General features: G+C 39.2%; 1 protein-coding gene across 3 annotated transcripts in view; it reads right to left on the reverse strand.

The window, feature by feature from the left end:
- Window positions 1-23309, reverse strand: part of CHCHD3 (coiled-coil-helix-coiled-coil-helix domain containing 3) — a 277804-nt gene that overhangs the window by 167473 nt on the left and 87022 nt on the right. For all 3 annotated transcript variants that reach the window (XM_013050368.2, XM_004741737.3, XM_013050374.2), the window contains exon 4: window positions 8301-8418. In XM_013050368.2, coding sequence (XP_012905822.1) covers window positions 8301-8418 — 118 coding nt within the window. The remainder of the gene's footprint in view (window positions 1-8300; window positions 8419-23309) is intronic.

Genomic DNA, 23309 nt, shown 5'->3' on the forward strand with positions numbered 1-23309 from the left:
CTTCTCTGTGAGTATAATATGCCCATCCTTCTGTGACCTTTTTACCTCCTGTATGTGCTCACCATGCATTACTTTTTGATGCCTTTTTTATTTATCTCCTTTGTCCATTTGCCTACCCTAACAGTCCCCTTACTCTTTCTAACACAGCTGGCACAGACTAGTACAGCTTAAAAACTTAATAATAACAAAATTCGCTACCACAGGTAGGGGGGACCTAATTTGTAGCTCACTCCCTGTCCATCTTCAAGTTCAGTTTCTACGAATATCTGTTTCACCAGCTGTTACAGGAATGACAGAAGTCCTACCCATTTCAAACAATTATTAACACCAAATAAGACACTGGACTTGGAAACTCTTGGTTAAATGAAAATTGTTAAAAATAAGTATCAACTATTTCCATTGTGATGCTGGTTGACAAAGCTCACGAGGAATATAGCATTACATAAAAACGTTATGTGATTTCTCTTGGATTTGGAGCTATATCGTTCCAGGCAATCAACTGGCTGTGTCTCTGAGAATCAGACTAAAGAAACTGTAAAAGGATTAGTGTTTGGTGCCTAAGCAGAAAATGTATATAAGTAGGCCTTATAATCTCCAATAGAACTTGCCCTATGACACTGACTGTTCTTTCTTATCAAGAGAATATCAGGCACAATCTGGAATTAGATTTATACGCAGTGTTTTAAAAAGGCAGAGGACAGTTAAATATGGGACTTTGTAGCCATCTGTCATAAAAGATGGAAGAATGGAAGAGAAGTTAGGTAGAAAACTCCTCTAAACTTTTAATCTCATCAACAAATTTCTAGGACAATGAAGACATCTGATGAGTTTACCACAAGTAATCATAAATTATTGGTGCTGATCATTCCATTACATTTTTTTGAAAAAAGCTTGGTGCTGTCTAAGTAAATCATATTCTGCCCGGGGCTATGTAGCTTACCTCGAATTATTTCAGAATCATCTAAAATGACTCATTTTTCTATTAAAATGATGAATGGACTAAATGAGGTATGTAATAAATACTGCAGGTTTGTAAACAGATTCCTGCTCTCTAGAGAATGGCGGCCTTACTTCATTTGGTAATTCTGCCCCCCGGTATTTTCAGGAGAAGTCATCCTTAAAATACAGTTAGTAAAGAGTGGAGAGAGTCACACTGAAACAAAATGTTGAATGTCTCTCTGGTTAAGGGAATAACTCTAGGCTACATGAAAATAAACCCTCCTACCCCCAGAAGCAAGGCACGGTGTAAAACATCAAGAAACTCAGAAAGAACATAACTCAGTCCCATTTAGGGATCATAACTAAGCAATAAAACCAGGGGTACATAAAAGAAATAAGTGTAGATACAGAACTATTCAGGAATGTCCAACATTGTGAAAAATTTAATGTCCAAAAAACAAAAATGAAGCAGATCTCATTGCACATGGTATGTCACATAGTAAACGTTACTGCTGTTCAATTTACTGCTGAATTCACGGAGTCACTGGTCCACCCACGAGAGGTTGAAAGCAATTCTCCAAGGCTATGTCAGAACTGACAGTTGTGAGATTTGTCATGAAGACAAACAAAAAAATGGCTGGTGGACAAAAAAGGAGCCCGTGTACCTTACATTCTCATTCACAATGTAATGTACAAGACTCTTCTTTGGGATTTGTAAGGATTGACAGACTTCATGATACTTTAACTTTTAATGTGTTGAAGGTTAAAACAAACACCAAGGTCCATATTTCTTAGCCTCTTCAGTAGGAAATGAGATTATGATGTCAGTTCGATAAAATTCTAAGGCCCTAATGACAGTTCATTTCGGCCCAGGCAGTGAAGCAAATAAGTTAACAATAAATGCTAGGTCATTATGAAGAGATGGAATTATAACCAACCCTTTGCACCTTAGTTACCTATGGATTTTTACTCAGTGCTCTCCATACCTCACCTTGACACCCATAATGACCCAACTGATGGGATGTCAATAAGCTATTTATGGCAGGGCTACCACATAGGACACCACTTGAGAGGACTTGCCCTGAGCCAACCATTTTGCAAACAACTTGATGCATTTTTAAAGTACATTTCGAACAGAAATATGACAGCACATTCTAAGCAGAGCTGCTCCTCATAGGGGTCTTTTAATATAACTAGTTGTTGGTAAGGACATCAATAGCATTGTACTGAACTGTGCTATTTCTTCTCTAATCACTTTGTCAACAAGGTCACACAGCCTGAGAATACTTCCTTGGGAAAAAAAGCAACAGAAGCAAATTGCCGTCACCCGTACACTGTGTTCACTGGACAGATTCATCATCCCTGACGGTGAGACTCAGTCTCTACTACGGGGAAAGCATTCAGCCATTCTCTGCTCCACGCCCCATGGTATCTGTTCAGCATGGTATCGTGTTTCTCTAAGGCTATTTGGTAACATTGAGATCCCAGGTATTTCTGTAAAGCTGGATGAGAAGGGAGTATGACTGTGTACATTGGAGAAATATGTTTATCTGGTTAAGCTTTCAGTATATACTGAAATCTGTCATGCCAATCCTATTCTTTCTCTGGGCTCTTAACATAATGGCTAAGCTGGCAAACAGAGACAAAATGTGCTTCTTCTCTTCCACTGCAGGAGCACTAGAAATATCCTTTCCCTGGGATATTTCATTAACAATCTCTTCATACTGCTATGTGCCCTCCCGCTGAGAATAATAATACCACTTTAACACACACAGGAAGTAAGGACCATAAATGATAACAAAGAACCGAGAGAGAAGATGGCATCTGAATGCTTTGTTCTGGAAAGGTAAGTGCCTGCTGAATCCAAACACACAAGAGGCAAAATGCTGCAGTTCCGCGCACACCGGTCCTGAGGAAAAGAATGAGACTTGGAGACGGATCCCAGGTCCCATTCTTACCAGTAACACCGAGGAAAATATCTTATACCTACAGGGCTTAGATCACCCAAACATGAAGTATAAATTCTACATTTAAACAGTCTTCAAAAGTAAAAGCTCAAAATCATTAACTTCATTTCTGGCATTAAAAGCAAATTAATACACCATACATGTCAAAACATTTGGGGCTTGGTGTCTTTTGAAAGAAAACCAGCACACAGTTTATATAACCAGAGGGAGCATATTAATAGAGATTAAAATCAGAGCGCTAAATTGCACCCAAAAAAACTACAACAGTTTTTGTTAAAGTGTATTTTAAGTGCCCAATACAAGAACCCAGGAGAGCTGCTGCTCCATGAAACTTGACTCACCTGGTTAATTTTAATGACACTGAAAGCCCCAAGTGATCAGTCTTATTGTTCTTTTACAGAGAATTTTTGAGGAAGGACCATGTTGATCATTTCAAAATGACAACCCCAACTGCATCCTTTGCCCTTGGCCAGAACCTCACTTCTATTTGGGCAGCACTGGTATTCTTATCTACTTCTTTGAATTTAGTCATTTTCCTCCATCCCCCAAATTTCAAAACCTTTCTCTCTTTTACCATGAAATTTCAACTGTCACAGTTTGAAGCACAAACAAAACACAGAACTGAAAAGCACACAGCACAAAATTAATCAATTCTTCTTCTTGATTGCTTCACTGGTGCATTTCAGACAAAAAGGAAACAGGGGATAAAAAGTGACATTTTGGTGAAACAGTCACTTAAATTTAGAAAAACTAAATTCATGCATTCACCTACCCAATTTTTTTTTTTTAGTGTTATTTTTTTCTAAGCACTATGAGGTTCTACAGATTCAAAGAAACAGGATATAAGTAGAAAAAAAGTTCAAGGTAAGAAATGACCTTCCCACAAATCCTACACTTGATAGGAAACTCTTTGAGGAAAAGCAACGGGATGTGGTTCATCTTTGCACCTCCAGCAACTAACAGCATCTAGCACATAGTAGGTGTTTAATAAATTTGCAAAGGAGGGGAATGTGGAAAGGGACCAAAATACATAATGATCTAATGATCTCACCTAAAGTCAAACAAAATAATTACTGCAATATCTGAGGCCAGAATTGTCCCAATTCTACACTGAAGTCACACCTCACAATATACACTTGACCCAGATTGTTTTTAATTGATTGCTACTTTCTCTATTTAAAATAAGAGGGTTTCTAATAACAGAAACCTTGTGGCTTTGACACATCTTTCAACATTTCAAATCTAATATCCTAGTAATACCATCACGTAATTACCTCTTATATCTCTTCTTTTCTCCATTCCTCCCCACTAGCACTGTCCTAGTTCAAGTACCACTTGTTCTCTACTGGACTAATGTGAAGACTGCTAACTTGTCCATTTCCATTCACTTTCTCTTCTATTCTATCCTTCACACGTCACTAGGGTGAGATATCAAAATGTCCATCTACCGAAGCACTAAAATGTTGCCCAATGGGTGAAGGAAACTATTTCACAATTAGATGTATAAATATTTAAATATTTCCTTAGGTAAATGCAGGTTCTTTTAAAGTTGAGGCTAAAAAGGAAAAAAGAAAATACAAAAAATGACCAATGTCAAATCAGCAAAATTTACTTAGATAAAGGAAGAGTAAATCAAAATTTTAATCAGCATTTTAAAAAGAAATCAAATGTAATTGCAAAGTTAAAAAAGATACAATTCTACCTTTTTAAAAAACTAATGACACAGCAAGTGTTAGATTTATATGTACGAGATCTTAAAGATTCACAGAATGTCAAGTTGCATGAACTTCACAGGTTGCCTCGTGCCATGTAATCTTCATTCTTTACGGCGGTGTTTTCCTGTTCTTAAGAAGCACTCCTTTAATGTGAATTTTACTTAGCATTTCCATGTAGGTAAGATTATCAGTGAACTCCCTCTCCGGGACTTCTAGGCAAAATCAGTTGACTAAAATTATTGTTCCAGCATGTGGGAAGTAGGGTGAGGGTCTGCTATGCTCTTCTCAAATCTAGAGCAGCACTTGTAGCTTCTCCAGCTAAAGCAATTCTTCCTAAGGGGAAAGTCCAATCAGATTCTATATTAAAGCGTCAGCAACTGGGCTCCTGTGAGCCCCTGCAAAGCTAGCTGCTACAACTGTGGGCGGAGAAGCCTGGACTCCCAGGCGCGGAGAAGGCGATCTAACTGTCGACTGTTAGTGGGCGGAGGAAAATGGGGACTGGGGTGGAGTAGTTTTATTTCACAATACCAACAACACATTGGCTTTGTTTCCTTTTTCCTAGTTCTCCTGAGAGAGAGCTTTCCAATTCCTTCCAATGGGTGTGAACCCCAACCTTTACATTCTTAGAGGCTGCGACATCTGAACAAAGAGGAACAAATCGATGTCTGACCATCACTCAGACAGTCCCACATATTAGGTTTAAGAATGGCAGTAAAGGGGGCCCAACCTCGCAACAGAAACATGCTGACGTTCTCAGGGTGACTTCCACATGAATCACGGGTTCTGGGGTTGCCCACTTCCCCAGCTGAGGATCAAGGGGCTGAGGGACAACATTAGACTTAAATCACAGTCCATACCGCACGCTCTACAAGATGGTCTGGAAACCCAGACTGGACACATGTCAGGGAAGAAAAAAATGAACTTCATACTCTCTAAATATTACACGTGCAGGAATGCTTATTTCCTTAGAATTTTTTCTAATCGTTGACTGTGGCAAAATATACATAAAATTTGCCATCTTAACCATTTAGAAGAGAGAAGTTCAGGCAAAGTACATTAACACTGTTGTTATACAACCAATCTCCAGAATAGTTTTCATCTTGCAAAACTGAAACTCCAAACCTGTTAAAAAAGTGCGCCATTTCTCCCTCCCGCAGCCAGGGCAACCACCCTCCCATGTTCTGTCCCTACAGATCTGACTAGTCTAGAGACTTCATCTAAGTGGAATCCGACAGTATTTGTCTTTTTGTGACTAGACTATTTCACTTACCAAAATGTCTTCAAGGCTCATTTATGTGGTATCATGCGTCAGTTTCTTTCTTTTTTAAGGCTGAATAACATTCAATTCTAAGTATATAAATTCCATTATAAGTAAGTAACATTCCATTTTGCTTATGCATTCATCTGTTGATACACACTCGGGCTGCTTCCACCTTTTGGCTATTGTGAAATATGCTGCTATGAACATGGGCATACAAATATCTCTTTGAGACTCTGCTTTCAAATCTTTTGGGTAAATACCCAGAAGTGGGATGGCTGAATCATACAGTAATTCTATTTTTAGTTTTTTTGAGAAAGCACCATAATGGTTTCCATAGTGGCTGTGCCATTTTACATTCCCACCAACCACATCCTTGTCAATACTTGTTAATGTCTTTTTCTCTGATGGTAGCCATCCTAATGATTATGACGTGGTTCCTTAGTAATTTTTATATTTTCCAAATTTTCTATACTATCCCTGTATTATCTTATTAGAAGAAAATTCAGTGAAATACAACCATTAAAAGTGATCATACAAACATATATTTATTAATAAAGATCTTTACCTTAAAGTCTAATTGTTTTTAATATGCAGGTTATTTTAAGAGTTATATGAGGCTATGTATACTATCACCTATGTTTGGGGAAATACATATAAACACATTGATATAAATGTTTTATACAGATTTAGTGGAATGTGGAAAGGAATATAAAAGTAATAAACCAGAATGTTAACAGTGATTATCTCTGGATAGCAGTAATTTAAGTGATCTTCATATTTTTCCTATTTACTTTCTGCTCTTTCCCAACGAATGCTTTCTTTAACAAATAGTAACAATACAGGGGGTTAACCTTATAAGTAAGTGGGGAATCATCAGGGTACCTAAATTACTGTGGGGGGTCATTTTGCTTTGGCCATGAACTACCACTCAGCTGTCTAAGAACACTCATGCCAAAAGAAATCAACTATAATCCTGTCACATAAATTCTACTTTTATTCCCTAAATTCTATGAGGGCTCCATCTGGCTAATATTATGATAGGTGCTAAAATCTGGAAGATACTGTTACTCGCCATCTATATCCTACAACCCCAGAATCAAGAAAGGAGAGACCTTCAAAACAGCTGTCCCCAAAAATTCTTTCTTGGTCCATCACTTTTGTTCTGGCTTTACTGTCTACCCATTCATGCTGGACCCTGGATTAGTCTTTGGAGAAATGGATTCACTACACATCGGCTTCCTTTTATTTTCTCTACTGTCACATGACCTCTCCAAGACCAAGGGAAAAAATACAAGAGAATATAAATTAACCCTTTTCTTATCGATTTGTAAACAATTCTCAATTGCCTACCGAGATAGGGACAACCCCTCAGTCCTCCATCCAAAGTTCTCCCTTATATCACCTCAGTTTACCTCTCCGCTGAGCTCCCAACTACACTCCAAAGAACACTAACGGTTCTGATAAGTGACATGTGCGTTTCTAGAAGGCTGAAGTGGGAGATAAGCAGTCAGGACCCTAGACTTCAACCAGAGCAGCCCTACTTTGACCTAACAATGGAAAATCGTCTAACTTATGATGCACAAAGAAGACAGAACCCTTACTCAGCCATTAAAAACTACATTTCAGAAGAACATTCACCGATTAAAGAAAATGTTCATGATGTTAAATGCTATATGCAGCATTGCTCAAATTCTTCTGTATTCTCATACCTACAAATTCGAAACACATTCTAAGTATGTAACAAACCTAGGAATAAACATTTTCGAGAGGAAACACATCCCAGTGTAAATCATGGTTATGTAAGAATGAGAGATTTCTGGGTACCTTTTAAATTTTCTCCCTTCTATTAATAATCATTTATAAACATGTTTATTAATCTTTGCTTTTAAAAATTTTTTTCAAATAGTTCTTTAAAAAAAAAAAAGGATCCCCTTTCTTTAAAAAGATTGTTCCCAGAAGACTTTGCTCTGCATTTTTCCCTTTCTAAAGCACAAAAAGTGATTGATCAAACCTTACTCACCTTTGCCAGAGACTTCCCAGACTAACATCTGGTGGCAGCACACAGGGAGACAAACAAGATAGCTGCCTGTCCCAGAGGTTTCAACGATGAAATCAAAATCAAGGGGGTGGCAGGGAGAGCAAACAAGCAATATCCCTTCAGGCAAGATGCATGTGCCACTGTCTCCCTGTTGATCTTTACTGCAATAATTCTCAAGTCACCTGCCTTAAAAAGTCCTTCACAGTTAATCTCAGCAAATTGTCAACAACTTGTAAAAGGCAAAAAACCAAGAAAATTTAAGCAAAGAGAAAGAACATGCATTTGTCAACACTAAAAGCTGGCAAGGAGTGCTTAGCTTTTCCCAAACATCAGCGATCTCCTTGTAGACAAGACGTTTCTACTAAATCTTTAATACCCACCAGGTGCTTTGCCTTGGCTCGTTCTTCTTCACTTGATATCCGCTCTCGAAGAATAGCTCTGGTTAACTGCTCATTAGCAAAAGCCCTCTCTCGTTCTAGTTCTTTGCCTTGCTTTAGTCTGAAAAGACAAAAAATTATTTTGTGGATTGTTATTTAATGAAATACTTAAATAATAAAAAGAGAAGTAGCCAAAATCACTTTGACCTATAATTTACTAAAAGCAGGTATATTTTCTAGTAAGTCCCCATGCAGTCTCTACCCAAGCATTTAAACTAGTGGAGTTCAAATCCAAGAATAGTTATTTGTAAGACTGTTAAACTAGTTTTGCAAAGTTCTTCTTATGTAAAATTGAAATGTGGCACCTAAAAATTCCATTCCTGGTGCCTCTGTCTGTCCTCTGGTAACACAAGCAGTAAGTCTAATTAACAAGTCATCTACAAGGCAAATATTTTGAAAGTAACCGTCATCTTCCCTTCAAAATTGACCCATTCAACTGTTTGTTGAATACACACCAGCCCATGCATAAGACCCTGATGACACAGTGCTACACAAGAAGGATGGGTCCCTGTCCTCATGGATCTTACATTACAGCAAGGAACTAAAAACATAATTAAGATGTCTTCCCCCTCCAGATGAATTACTCCCGTTTTCCAAGGATCCTCATATGCAAAAATGGCCAGACCTTTGAACAGCAGGGATCCTCACTTCTGGAATGACTCTAATTTGTCTCTTAGCCCCACACCAAATGTAACACTGTGGACATAGTCTAGAAAAACAAGACAGCAGAACTTTACCTCCCAAGATCTGTATAGAATACTAATTCTATTAATGAGGCATCTGATAGCACTGGGTTTATCGGTAACCTCATCACACAATTACAACATATTAAGTTACAATCCACTTAAAGCCCCTCATTGTGCATGAAAAAGATAAATTACTTTGGCACCAATTTTCACCATAATGCCTGGCACATAAAGGCATTCTGTAATCACTGAATGAGAGTACATTTTAGTCTAATCTTATGGACAAAGATTTTCTGATTGCCTTTTCTTCTCTTGAGAGAATAAACCCCTCTATACCATCATATCCCCAAAGGTATAAGCGATGCTTTAAAAAGAAAAGGTAAAATCGTTATGTTGGTATAAGTGAAATTCCAAGTGAAATCTACTTTGTAAGTGGGAATGATGAGCACCAAACTGAATTCAATACTAGTCTATCAAATTTTAGTTTTAAAAAGATTTTTGAAAAGAACTAAATAAAAACTTGTTACTATTTTTAAGCTGCCACATCATCCAGATACTCTGAAATTCTCAGGTATCAATTACAATCAAATTTCATTATCATCAATTATAATTAAAAATATAACCAGAGGGGTGCCTGGGTGGCTCAGTCCCTTGAGCATCTGACTCTCAGGTCATGATCTCATGGGTCCTGGGATCGAGTCCTGGGCTCCCCGGTCAGAGGGGGTCCGCTTAAAGACTCTCCCAATGTGCCCCACCCCGCATTCTCTCTCTCTCTCAAATAAATAAATAAAATCAGAAATTACCTTTAAAATATACTCCTAAAAACTGAACCTGTTTTTATGTCTTGAATAAAGATGAAGAACAGAAATACATTAAAACCTATACTCTGAAATTCTCTAATGCAAAAAGTAACCTCTAGAAGCTTTTCCTTAAGCAGTAAGTACAATTACACTTACACAAACCAAATTTCTCCATTATTATTTCCCAGTTCATCAGGATCAATGCTATCAGTACAGTAACTCAGCGGACGTGCATAATCATAAAAGAACACGGATAATTAGACGTCTCGTTTTGTGGAGAGCAGCAGTTCTAAAAGCATCCACAGACCTCAGTAGCAGCGGCATCCATGGGACCGTGTTAGAAATGCAAACACTCGGACACCACCCACATCTACTGAATTAGAAACTGTGGGGGTAGGGCCCCACAAACTGCCTCTTAGTAAGTCCTCCAGGTGACTCTAATGCATACTGAAGTGAGAGCCACAGCCCTCAATTACCAAAATATACTTCGACCCACGTAAGTCCTGGAGATCTATAAAAGGAGAGTAACAACAAAAATGAAGTGGTTCACATAAGGATGATGTGCTGGTAACTGCTGAGGTTACTGTATCAGATTACAAAACAGTGCAGTTAAAGCACTGCACTAGCATATCACCTACCAGTAAAAGATATTACCTAGGTTACAAGTCAGGTGGAAACTAAACTAAAATGATAAAAATTACTATCATTGCATAGATCACCTACTACACGTCAAGAACTGTGCTGAGGACTTTACATACATATGTAAACTGTTTTAAAAATGGCATTATTAATTCATTCACATAAAATGGATTCTATACAAGTAGATTTTCTCATATCTACCACATGTGGTATATCATAGTTTAAAATACTACTTAAATAATAATAACTATTTTTCTAATTTAGTTTACTTGCATAGGGTATCAATTTTAATTACAAAGAGAGTAAAAAGGAGCTCAACTTAAAAAGTTTTGGCAAGTTAATGAAAAAGAAGCAAAAACTTGGGCACAAAAGCCTTCAATGTTATAATAAAAGTAAAGATTATCAGTTTGTAATACCTGGTACAGATGCACAAACTTTGGAGTTGGGAGTCCTGGGTCCAAATCAAGGTTCTAGTACATACTAGCTGAGTCAATACTTGAGTTAACTTCCCGGGGTCTTGTTATTCTGAGTAAAATGAACCACTATAATACCTACCTTACCAGGACCTATATACACAAAACACTTAGTCTGAAGCACTCAACACTTAACATGGTTACATAATAGCAATAATAATAGTGCCCACTGTGGGGTCAGGAATACAGAAAAAGCAGTGGTTTTCTGGAAGGAAGAAGAAACTCTCCCCGTTCACCATGACTAGGGATGCTTTATCTTTTCCATCCTCCTTTTTTCCCAAATTTTCACTGATAAGAAGTTCTGCTTTGAAGACATGAACAGACATTTCTGCAAAGACATCCAAATGGCCAACAGACACATGAAAAAGTGCTCAATATCACTAGGCATCAGGGAAATACAAATCAAACCCACAGTGAGATACCACCTCACACCAGTCAGAAAAGCTAAAATTAACCAGTCGGGAAATGACAGATGTTGGCGAGGATGCAGAGAAAAGGGAATCCTCTTGCATTGCTGGTTGGAATGCAAGCTGATGCAGCCACTCTGGAAAACAGGATGGAGGTTCCTCAAAAAGTTGAAAACAGAGAGAGCTACTCTACAACCCAGCAATTGCACTATTGGGTATTTACCTTAAAGACACAAATGTGGTAATCCAAAGGGACATGTGCATCCTAATGTTTATAGCAGCAATGTTCACAATAGCCAAACTATGGAAAGAGGTTAGATGATGTCCATCAACAGACGAATGGATGAAGAAGATGTGGTCTATATATACAATGGAACATTATGCAGTCATCAAACAAAAAATGAAAGCTTGTCATCTGCAACACCATGAATGGAACTAGAGGGTATTATACCAAGGGAAATAAGACAATCAGGGAAAGACAATTATTATCATACGATCTCACTGATATGTGGAATTTGAGAAACAAGACATGGGATCACAGGGGAAGGGAGGGAAATACGAAACAAGATGAAACCACAGAGGGAGACAAACCACAAGAGATTCTTAATCTCAGGAAACAAACTGAGGGTTTCTGGAGGGGAGGGGAGTGGGAGGGATGGGGTACCTGGGTGATGGACATTGGGGAGGCTATGTGCTATGGTGAGTGCTGTGAATTGTGTAGGACTGATGAATCACAGACCTGTACCCCTGTATACATTATAGGTTAATAAAAAAAGGAAGATCTGCTTTATTTTTATTATCTTCAAGGGCTTCCAAACTTAAAAACTGACAATGACTTGCAGCCCTATCCCTTCATATGCTCCCTCGCTTCTTTCCCACTTGCCTAAACACACACACACACACACCCTTACATATATATGTCTATGTCTGTATATATAATGTCATAGGTAATAAATTCTTATTACCTATCAGTAACTTTACTGTGCAATCTAATAAACCTGTTTTTTCAGCTTTAAAATATGATGGTTGAACTATATAATCTTAAAGTCCCTTGCAGGTAAAAGTTTTACAAACATGAAACATTAAATACATTATTCTCCATCCCATAAAAACTCTTGAGAAGTTGGTAGCAGAAGATAAATGAAACAAAGGAATACTACCTCCAAATTTGATCATTTCCACTCAGTGGGCACTTATATTTCTCATCTCATCCTTAGAGTTTCCCACTACTTAATAAAAACTATGAACTAGGTAAGAATAAATGGGATTCACAAATTCATTCAATATATATTACTGGGTGAAAGACTTATTCTGATTACTGAGAACAAAATGGTGAGCACAAGAGACAGTTCCTACCCTCAGGAAGTTTAAACCCTGATGCATTTTTTTTTTTTTTTAAGTGAGGTTGCTCTGAAATGATATGGATGGGACCAATATCTGAACTGAAATCTGAGGATATTAACTGAGCAACCTCGAGAAGGAGAACGTGTTTTAGGGGAGACATCAGTCGGGTCCTGAGGTACTGAGAAAGGCTTCTCTTTAGAGCTCAGTGTGTCCCGGCTGTTTCAGACACCAAAGGCTGAGAGACCCAGAGTCACTGAGGGAACACTGTTAACACACACATACACACACAAACACACAGACACACACAATTATCAATAAAAAATTGATGAAAGGCTTGGAAGAGTTTCTGAAGCTTAAAACTAAAAAGCTAAAAACTTTAAAGCTAAAAACCTTACAATTACAGAAAAAAATTTTAGGGAAAAAAGTCTAGAAAAATTTGGAAGTTCTGCTTCCTTTCATATGATTTTGGAGGGCAGAGTTTCAGATAGATGTATCACTAAATGAAGTTTCCTTTTTACTTCAGAAGTAAAAGCAACAGAGGAAAAATTTCTAAACTGTTGTATTCCTAATTTCCCCATATCTCTCCTCCATGAGATTCACTTAGAGCAATACATTTCTTCTAATTAGTTTCCTCTTTCACTGATTCATGTAGATCACTTTCCAAATGTATTGCAAAACACACACACATACACACACACATACACACACACACACACACACTGCCTGTATATTCAGAAGCTCCCAAGTCTTTTCAGAGCTTCTTTTCCGGGGCTCTTGGTTTGATTGTTCTATCGAGCTATTCTGCTCAACGGCCATCTATGAAAGGTTGATGGCTGTGTGATCATCTCATTTTTCTCTCTGAGCCAAGTGAGATGACCCAGCTTTCTGGGCCTGAGTGCTACTGGCCCAATGGTGGAGCCACACATCAGAGCCGGGTTGTTCTGGAAACACTCCACAAGGCAAGCCAGTGAAGTGCTCATTGACAAGAGAAGGCAGCAGTTTACTGCTTTGAAGGTCCCTGTTAGGTGAAAAGGAGGCATAAGATAAAACGGGTCTTTGATTATTAACCCGGGTTGCCAAAGCTTCAAGAATTATCTCGAAATAAAACTAAACAAACCAAGCATCCTAGAGAATACATTCCCTTTATTTATTGGCATTCCCCCACTTATTATTTCAGATCTCCTGGTCTAATATTATTCTACATTAAGCCCCTGATTTAAGTTTCATTTAAATCTCCTTCTTTTAAATACCTATCTCTCCTCATTTAAATTCTCTAGAGTTTTAAGCAAAGAAGTAGGAGTTTAGTGTAAACTTTTCTTATTTGCATTAAGTAATTGGATAGCTTGCCTAAGCTTAATGAAACAAATACCAGGCAGCTCTGCCCTTATACCTCAAGCCCTAGCAACTTAGCTGTTTTTCTCGGTATATTCTCAGTCAGGTGAGAGATTTAAGATACACCGGCAAAATGAATTTCTAAAAACCAGCCAAATCTCCTATAATGAATTATTACAACATGTCCTTTTAAAGGGAAAGAAAAAGAGAAACCCTCATATACATTCAGCTTTCACAGATATCTAAAATCTGGTCCTACATGTTTCCGTTTCTATATAAAAACCAGCCAATATTATTTGATTCCAAATAACTTAAAGATTTCAAGAAAGTGGGAAGGGCATTTTAAAGATAGCGTTAGCTATTTATTTTTTAATGTAATCAACCTCATTACCCTCCAGGAAGGAGGCATTTCTATCCTCCTTCTTTCACAAGAAAAAGACTGAAATGTGCAAAAGCACATGGGAGACATAAAATCACCTGATCTGATTTCCAAAGCTGTGCTTCTTAAACCTTCCCTCGACAGGAATTCGATCCCACTGCATTACTCACCTCTGTGGTCACAGAAGGACGGTTTGTAGATCTGATATTATTCATAATTATTTTTTAAAAGCTCATTTTTTATTTGACTCCACTATAACAAATCAGAGTTTGCCAAACTCAAAATTATTACCAGCCCTTTCCCAAAAGTGGCTTGGCTTTCAGGGGCCCTAACTGTTTCTCTGAACCTGGACACTGCTCACGTGACCATACACAAACACTCAGATTTATCTTCGTATAGGCTGACACACAAGTAATTCTATACAATTCTAGCTTAGAAAATTACTTTATAATTTAATGTATAAGGCCATTATATTACTGAGGAAAGATGACAAGAACCTCAGATAATGGGGGAGAATAAACTGGAAATGAAGATTGTTAGAGATACAGTGATTTGATGAAATGATTTATCTACAACTGAACTGTGACCATTTTACAGAGACAGTATCTGCAAAGTATTGCAATGCACTTGACTCGGAAGACTATTTCAAACACTGGAAGAGAAAAATGAGCGACTACAACCTCAAAGGTCATTTCCAGTGCTAATGATGAATTTTATTTTAATGCATCATACTTTGTCAGAACATGCTGAACCAGCATTCAAAATACTGTTTACTGTTCATTTTTTAAACAGAAAAGCTGAGCTGGGTAATTCAACAAACTAATTATTAGACTATTAAGAATAATGATGGAACAAGTATACAATTTTTTAATAGTAAGACTTTATAAAAATAAAAGAATATAGGAAGCTTAATACTTCTCCACTCAAATTATTTCAAATATTGGAAGCAATGTTTGTGCATTGAGGTTTCAAAATACACACACACAGAGGAATATACATTAATACAGCCATGTTACAGTCATATATAATAGCTACGTGTCTGTAAGTAACATTTATATGTATCTATATGTAATATCTTGATATACAACAGATAAAGAGTTAGTATTTAATAATGCTGACATTTGGGCCAGGCATAGGTCTAGGCACTTGTCAGGTATAACTCACAACCCTATGGAACTGATTACTATATTCTGAATTAGGAAGTGGAGACAAAGAGAAGTTATGTAAAACCAAAGCATTTGTAAGTTAAATAGCGCCTGGCTTTGGCAGGCATTCAATAAATATTTTTGAAAGAAGGAATACAGAGCATGAGTATAGTTTAATATTATAGAACATAGGTATTCTTTATATAATTGTAATTTTGCAATAAAGGGCACTGTCTTAGAAAGCTGAAGGACTGCAATCTAGCAAAGCATATAATAAACCAGTATTACTTAACCAGCATTACGACCTGGCTTTGAATATAACTAAGAGGACATTTATTTTGGTCATCTATGTTTCCTGGATGGCTCAGCGGGTTAAAGCCTCTGCCTTCAGCTCAGGTCATGGTCCCAGGGTCCTGGGATACAGCCCTGCATCGGGCTCTCTGCTCAGCGGGGAGCCTGCTTCCTCCTCTCTCTCTGCCTGCCTCTCTGCCTGCTTGTGATCTCTGTCAAATAAATAAATAAAATCTTAAAAAAAAAAAATATCATTTAAAAGGTCATTCAGAATTTAACAATCAAGATTTCCTTCCTTTGCACAAACATATTTTTTAAAAGTGATTTTAGCTTACATTCAAAGGTAGTCATCGTCCGGACATTTTCCTGCAAAGCTTCAAAATGATGCTGGAGGGAAAACTCAGCCTATAACAGAAAGCTCACAACTTCTATTGGGGATTACCCAGAGCCATAATCCTAACCCGCCCCAAACCCCAACCTCAGATGACTGCCTCCCATCCCATATCACATATTATTTTGTAGATAGAGTTCCTTTTTCAATTCTCATTTAGGGAAAAAGATCTACCTGTCCAACTTTTCTAATACCATTTTCTTACTGAATACATTCTCTATGAGTGAAAAGTATATTTATATTTGAAAAGAATTCTGATTTTTTTTTAAGAATTCTGATTTTATTCTCAAATTAATGTCACCATATCCATGGCTCATGCACCTCCTTGTCCCTTGGAAATTCACAATCAAACTCCACAGGAGGAACTTACAAGACAACCTGAAGCACCTTTGCCTTCCCTCTCCTAGAAGGACCTACAATCACTTCTTTATCTGGCTTAATCTGACTATTCAGAGGCATCTTAAACCAAAATAATCAACTTTTTATTTTATACATCAGTTGTTACAATATTCAAAATACGACTGGACAATGGTCAGAGTGGAGATAAAGAGACACCATTAAATTGTGGATATCAGTAGGGCTTGAAAACCAACTGTTTCATAGAAGGAGGAGGAAGAAACAACCCTGCATGACCTGAAAGTATCTATACCTTTGTTACTTGACTAGAAAGTATCTACACCCCAGCCTATAACATTCCTTTTGAGGTTGCTGGGCTGGTTTATGTACTGAGATGCTGGAGGAAGATAACCACAGGGTCAGCTGGAGGAGAAAGGGTCTAGAGCACAAATGTAGGCATCGCCGGAGCAAATCCCCGTCATCAGCCCCCGTGGGACACAACTTGGACAGGGACCAGTGACAATGTGAGCCGGCATCCTCCTGTAGACGGAAAACTATGACCTCCCTGGATCAGTGACCTAAGATACAGGGGAGGCTCTCATAAAGAAGACTCAGCTATGAAGAAATGACAGCATTCTCACTATTTTTAAGTATACGAAACACGCATCAAGTCTTTTACAATGACTTGCTTCTTCTTCATAAAAGACACAACTCACCAGGATACACCTTTTTTTTTTTTTTAAGATTTTATTTATTTATTTGACAGAGAGAGAGATCACAAGCAGGCAGAGAGGCAGGCAGAGAAAGATGGGGAAGCAGGTTCCCTGGCAAGCAGAGAGCCCGATGCAGGGCTCGATCCCAGGACCCTGAGACCATGACCCAAGCGGAAGACAGAGGCTTAACCCACTGAGCCACCCAGGTACCCAAGGTACACTTTTTGAAATTATGTCCTTGTCAAGTTGGTAAGTTTGGGGAAACTTCTGACCAGAGACAGAGAGAGAGAGAGAGAGAGAGAGATTACCGTTCTCCATTCTAAGACTTGCAGAGGAAAAAGAATCAATACCTGTTTTCTATTTCAAAGAACTTTCAAGCTTCAACCAAACTGCAACCTCTCACCCTCCACCGGCATTATGCCTCTGGAATTTACAGACACACACCTCACTAACTCAATCCATCTCTTTTATGGGAGACGCTTTAATGTTAGAGCTTAGTGGATTCCTCTATCAAGCCCAGAGTAAACATTTTTAAGAAAAGAATGATGACACAAAGTTCTTTATTTTTCTGTTTTAAATCAAGTAGCCTTTGAATTTCTGGTTTTGACTCATATACTGAGCTGTTAATTTGACTGACACGTAAAGGCTAATGACTCTTGTTTTCTAAGCTGTGCTTGTCATCATATAATCGTGTTTCTTTATTCTCGTTAGTCCTTAGAACCCTGAATCGTACCTTTCCTCCTATTTTGTTTGTACACTTTTGCCAACCCATTAATTTTTAATTCACTTATTAAGGTTCAAAAAGATTACTTTTAAGTGTACGTCATATACTACACAGCTCCTGAGGGGTGGGTGTGTCTGCATGTTAACACAACCTGGCAGCCTTGATCTTTAAAGGGGCAATGTGGCCAGCCACAATTATTAAGAGTACAATAACTAATACACTTACCTTTATTTCCTCCGTTTTATATTATGTTTACGATTAATTTTACTTTATCTTTTTTCCCCTTCCTTCCTTTACTATATATTCTCTTCCCCTCTCAAAAAGCTCTAGTATATTTTTCTATGCAGTTAGTGGTCATTCCTTTCCCCTCACAGATACATCATCCCCCTGCTATTGTTTAAAAACACAATTCCTACTATTTTCTCAACCACTACCCTCTGCCAACTCAGTAAGATGAAATCATTTGAATACGCTGACTTTTCCCCAGAATCCAACTCCTAGTGCTATTGAATTCCTACAATTCTTGAGCTCTCTCTTCAAGGCTTTCTCACCAATTTCAAGGATCCATATGAACAGTATCTTTATTAGACGTCCCTGTGTACCATTCGGGCATACAATGCAAAGACTGCTGACTGCTCCTCGTGGGTGCTTCCTCTCCTCTCCACCTTTCCCTGTACTGAGATCTGCTGTAATGAATTTGCTATTTGGTTAGAATTCTCTTAAGTATTTTCCTAAGATGGTCTACTACATCAGATACTTGTCTCTGACATGATACTTGTCTCTCTGACTCTCACTCTCTAGTGATGTGAGAGCCATCTAAGCCATACTTCCGCTCCGCAGCTGGGTCCCTCTTTCACTCTGCCCAAAGAGGGTGCCAGCAGGAGACTGCAAGGCTGGGGAGAGAAAAAAGGCACTCTCCTGTTTGCTGTCTACTTCTTTCAGCATCACTCGGGCCTCACTATTTAATCCAGTTCGCCCACACTTGCAAAGATCAACCTAACTGCATCCCACGCTGGAGACTTCAGCCCTACCAGGATGCTCCTCAAAACCAGAGTCCCCCACACACTGGCCTCTCCTCCAAGCTCAGAGACAAACAGCAGTGCCACCAGCCAGGAGGCACCTCGTCCCCTGAGGCTGAGCAGCAGTTCACAGAACTCCTCCTGCAGGTTCAGTGTTTTATTCAACTGCGGCTGCTTCCCGCCAGGGCTACCTCTGGGACACCTGCAAGCTGTGCTGTCCAACACAGTCAACAGGAGCCACAGAAATGGGACCACTGCAAACTGAGATGTGCTGTCACAATAAAGGACACACTTGTGTCCTTTTTTAATACTTAGTAGAAAACAAGAATGTGTTGTCACTAATAAATTCAATGCTAAAATGATGGTATTTTGGATATACTGGGGGAAATAACATATCTTAGAATTCTTTTCACCTATTTCTTTGTACGTTTTTGACCTACTAGACCGATTTTATTAATAGAAATGTAATGTGAGCCATCGATGTAAACAGCACTGCCTTAGGGCTCTTCTGTGTTGTGGGCTTCCTCCTGCCTTTTCAGCCCTTATATACTTCACTAACAATTCTTATATTAAATTCTCTCTGTAGAAGCAACTGATGAGTTTTGGCTCCTCGATGGATGCTGGCTGCTAGCCAAAATAATATTTCAAGAATAATAAACTCTCAATATCCTCACATGCCCATAGGTCCTTTTTTTACCTGACAGGCAAATGAGAGCTCAATACAGAATTCAGGAGTTTCAGCCTTGTTTTTCTCAGGAATCCTGACAGTCTTCCCACCTTCCAGCCTACAGGCTGGCAGAACCACACTGATCCCATCTCCTTGGTAAATGAGTGGTTCCTTCTGCCAGGCAGCTTATAGGATCTTCTCTTTATCCCTAGAGTTGAAAACTGTTAGGGTCCATGAGTCGGTGCGCGTCTGCTCTCATCAACCCTCTGAAACAGCGAGGTCCTGCCCTGTGCAGACTCCAGTCTATCTTCAGCTCAGGGAAATGGTTTATTCCATTCACTGTTTCTCTATCTCTTCTGTTTATCTCCATCTACGATTTAATCTTTCATCAATTATAACGTGATGGTGTTACCTTCCCCATCGTTCAGTATCTACAAAACCAAGATGCACCTTCAAATCGACGTATCTTATAATCAAGTAGCAACAGCTGCCAATGCCACAAACATCAAAAGCACCAGTGAAACACTCCAACGGTTCTTGCTGGAAGCACCTTTGTGGAGTGCTCCTCTCATCTGTCTTTCTGCCTGGCTGCAGCGCCCAGTAAGTACCTTCTTTTCATCTGCCCACTTCCCAGGGCGTAGGCCCAGATGCTAGGCTGTGTTTAGCAATGGTACCTGTTCCACGGTGGGGGACCAGGCAGTCTCCGCCCTTGGGACCAGGTGGCAGATCACCAGCTGAGTTTTCAGGCACCACCCCCTCACCACGACCCCCACCCCCACCCCAGTCAAAGGAACCAGGACAAAGTCTCTCATTCCCATCTCTCTCCCAGACCAGCTGACGGGCATTCACACAGATGGGGACGCACTCTGGTGATCCTTGCTCTGCCCAACTAGCCCACTGGCTCCCACCCGTCCATCACACACTCCTCTAACCAGCAGCAGCTGGGAATGAGGCTGAAATTGAGACGGGAGGATGGTGGACATGCTTTAGACGCTTTTAAGCCTCCAACTCCCTAATATCGTCTCCCCTTTTGACATTACTCTTCTATTTTTTATTCTTTTTTAACGCTAATGGGTTTGTTAAAGCATTTTAGGGCAAAGTTTAACTGATTAAAACACTGGATGAGGGATGTCTGGGTGGCTCAGTTGGTTATGCCGCTGCCTTCAGCTCTGGTCATGAATCCAGGGTCCTGGGATCGAGCCCCACATCGGGCTCCTTGTTCAGCGGGGAGCCTGCTTCTCTCTCTGCCTCTGCTTGCCACTCTGCCTGCTTGTGCGTTCTCTCTCTGACAAATAAATAAATAAAATCTTAAAAACACAAACAAACAGGGGCGCCTGGGTGGCTCAGTGGGTTGAAGCCTCTGCCTTCGGCTCAAGTCATATCTCAGGGTCCTGGGATTGAGCCCCGCACCGGCATGGAGGGGAGCCTGCTTCCTCCTCTCTCTCTGCCTGCCTCTCTGCCTGCTTCTGATCTCTCTCTAATAAATAAACAAAATCTTTAAAAAACAAACAAACAAACAAAAAGCTCCGGATGAAACAATCCAGGGTACTGTAAATTAATTCTTATAGAAATAATCTCCCTATATCGCCTTTTCGCTATAAGCGGCATTTTCCTAAAAAGAAACCTCAGGGTATAACACATCTCCCTTGTACTATAAACACTACGAAGTTTTCATACATATAACATATAATATGTAATATATGCATGAAAACTATTAACACCTACACAATCAGATAAGAGCAATTTCACGTAAGGACAGAATAGCATGGCCCAGTTCTGCAGCTCATAATAATCAAGCATAATTGAAGGACAGGTCTTAGGGCATCAAGGAATAGACAGAATGCCTATATCACAGAGTGCTGCTTTGATTAAATGTTGCACAGTAGTAAATTCAAGATTAAATTCCCTGGCAAGCACCTATTCTATAATCCTGGTGAAATGTGCAGCCAGTTGCCGCAAAGGTCAGCCTGAGAGAAGAGTGACGTCCTCTTTGGAGAGCTGAAGAGCCTAATGAAGTTGTAAGGAAAGACAGCCCCCCCCCCAACCCTCCACCAAAGGAGTAGATGCTGCAAGACCAATTCTATTCTCAGAAAACTAATGGAAATCCACTACAACAAAAGGATGCATGGTCTCTTAAGAACCAAATTTTACAAAAACGAAATCTTGCCATTTGCAAAGACGTGGATGGAAGTAGAGGGTATTATGCTACTCGAACTAAGCCAATCAGAGAAAGACAATTATATGATCTCTCTGATACGAGGAATTTGGAAGGCAGGGTGGGGGATTGTGGGGGGTAGGGAGGGAAAAAAACAAAACAAGTCGGGATCAGGAGGGAGACAAACCATAAGAGACTTCTAATCTCAGGAAACAAACTAACGGTTGCTGGGGGGTAGAGGTGGGGAAGGGATAGGGTGGCTGGGTGATGGACAATGGGCAGGGTACATGCCATGGTGAGTGCAGTGAATAGTGTAAGACTGAAACAAATAATACACTATGTGTTAATTTAAAAAAATCAAAGTTTACATTATTGAGCATGGTCACAACTGTTATTATTAGCTAGTTAAACACAAACCTTAGAAAAGAATATCCATCGGTCTCACATGTGCATAAAGATGGCCCTGTATTTTTCATCTCGACTGCTCTATAACCTCAAAAGAAATACCAAGAGCTGAAGAGGCCTTGTCCCTTAGACCAAGCTCATCCTTCTGTTACAAGTTACCTTGGTCTGCCCAGCGAGTACAACAGAAAACATCAGCACCCACCAGGCCATCCCCACAGTGCCTTCTCCCTAGGTAACAGCAACCAGTTTGCATGGCTCTCTGACACTACTCATCCGTTAAAAATTCATTCCTGGGCAGAGGTTTTATTTCTAGCATTCCCTATGAAATCTTGCTAAAGAAAAAACAAATTCTAATAAAAACACACTGATCTAAAAGCCACACTAAGCAGTACACTGGATTTCATTTAATTTTCACCTTTAAACAGAACATGAGAGAGCAGAAAAGACGTATCACAAGAGCCAAAAATGTGAAATTCTGTAGGACTTCACCTACTCTCATTCTAGGGTTCATGTTCATTTCCTTCGCTTGATAGTCTCCATCTCTGATTCTAAAGTAAAAAAATCACAGACGTACTTTAAGAAATAAAAAATTATTACCATTCAGAATTCACATCAAAGATAACAATGAAAGAAACAAATGGAGCCACCAGAAATGAAAATGCATTGAAAAATACTTTTTTTTCCCCCCAAATTCGATCTGTGGCCCCTAGTTTAGGAACAAGGACTCAACCTGCAGGAGCCGGAGCAGGACACCCAGGCCTTGCTGGTAAGGAGTCTACCAGAACACAACTCCAACTCACTCCAACAAAAGGCATTCAGACCCAGGTGGTCCTTTTACTCTCTGGTCCATTTCATTTATTATTGTGAGTTCTGAAGATTTTCACATACAACTTATGCCATTTAAATGGAAAAATGTGCATAATATTCAACTAATAATATTATAATAGGTACCATTTAGGGAGTACCTCCTTGTGCCAGGTATTTTAACGGGTGCTTTATGTACATTATTTTATTTAATCCTCACAAAAATCCCACAGAGTAGTAGT

The sequence above is a fragment of the Mustela putorius genome, unplaced genomic scaffold (genome assembly GCF_011764305.1).
Source record: "Mustela putorius furo isolate JIRA1106 unplaced genomic scaffold, ASM1176430v1.1 tig00003845_pilon_pilon_pilon, whole genome shotgun sequence".
NCBI classification, from domain to species: Eukaryota; Metazoa; Chordata; class Mammalia; order Carnivora; family Mustelidae; genus Mustela; species Mustela putorius.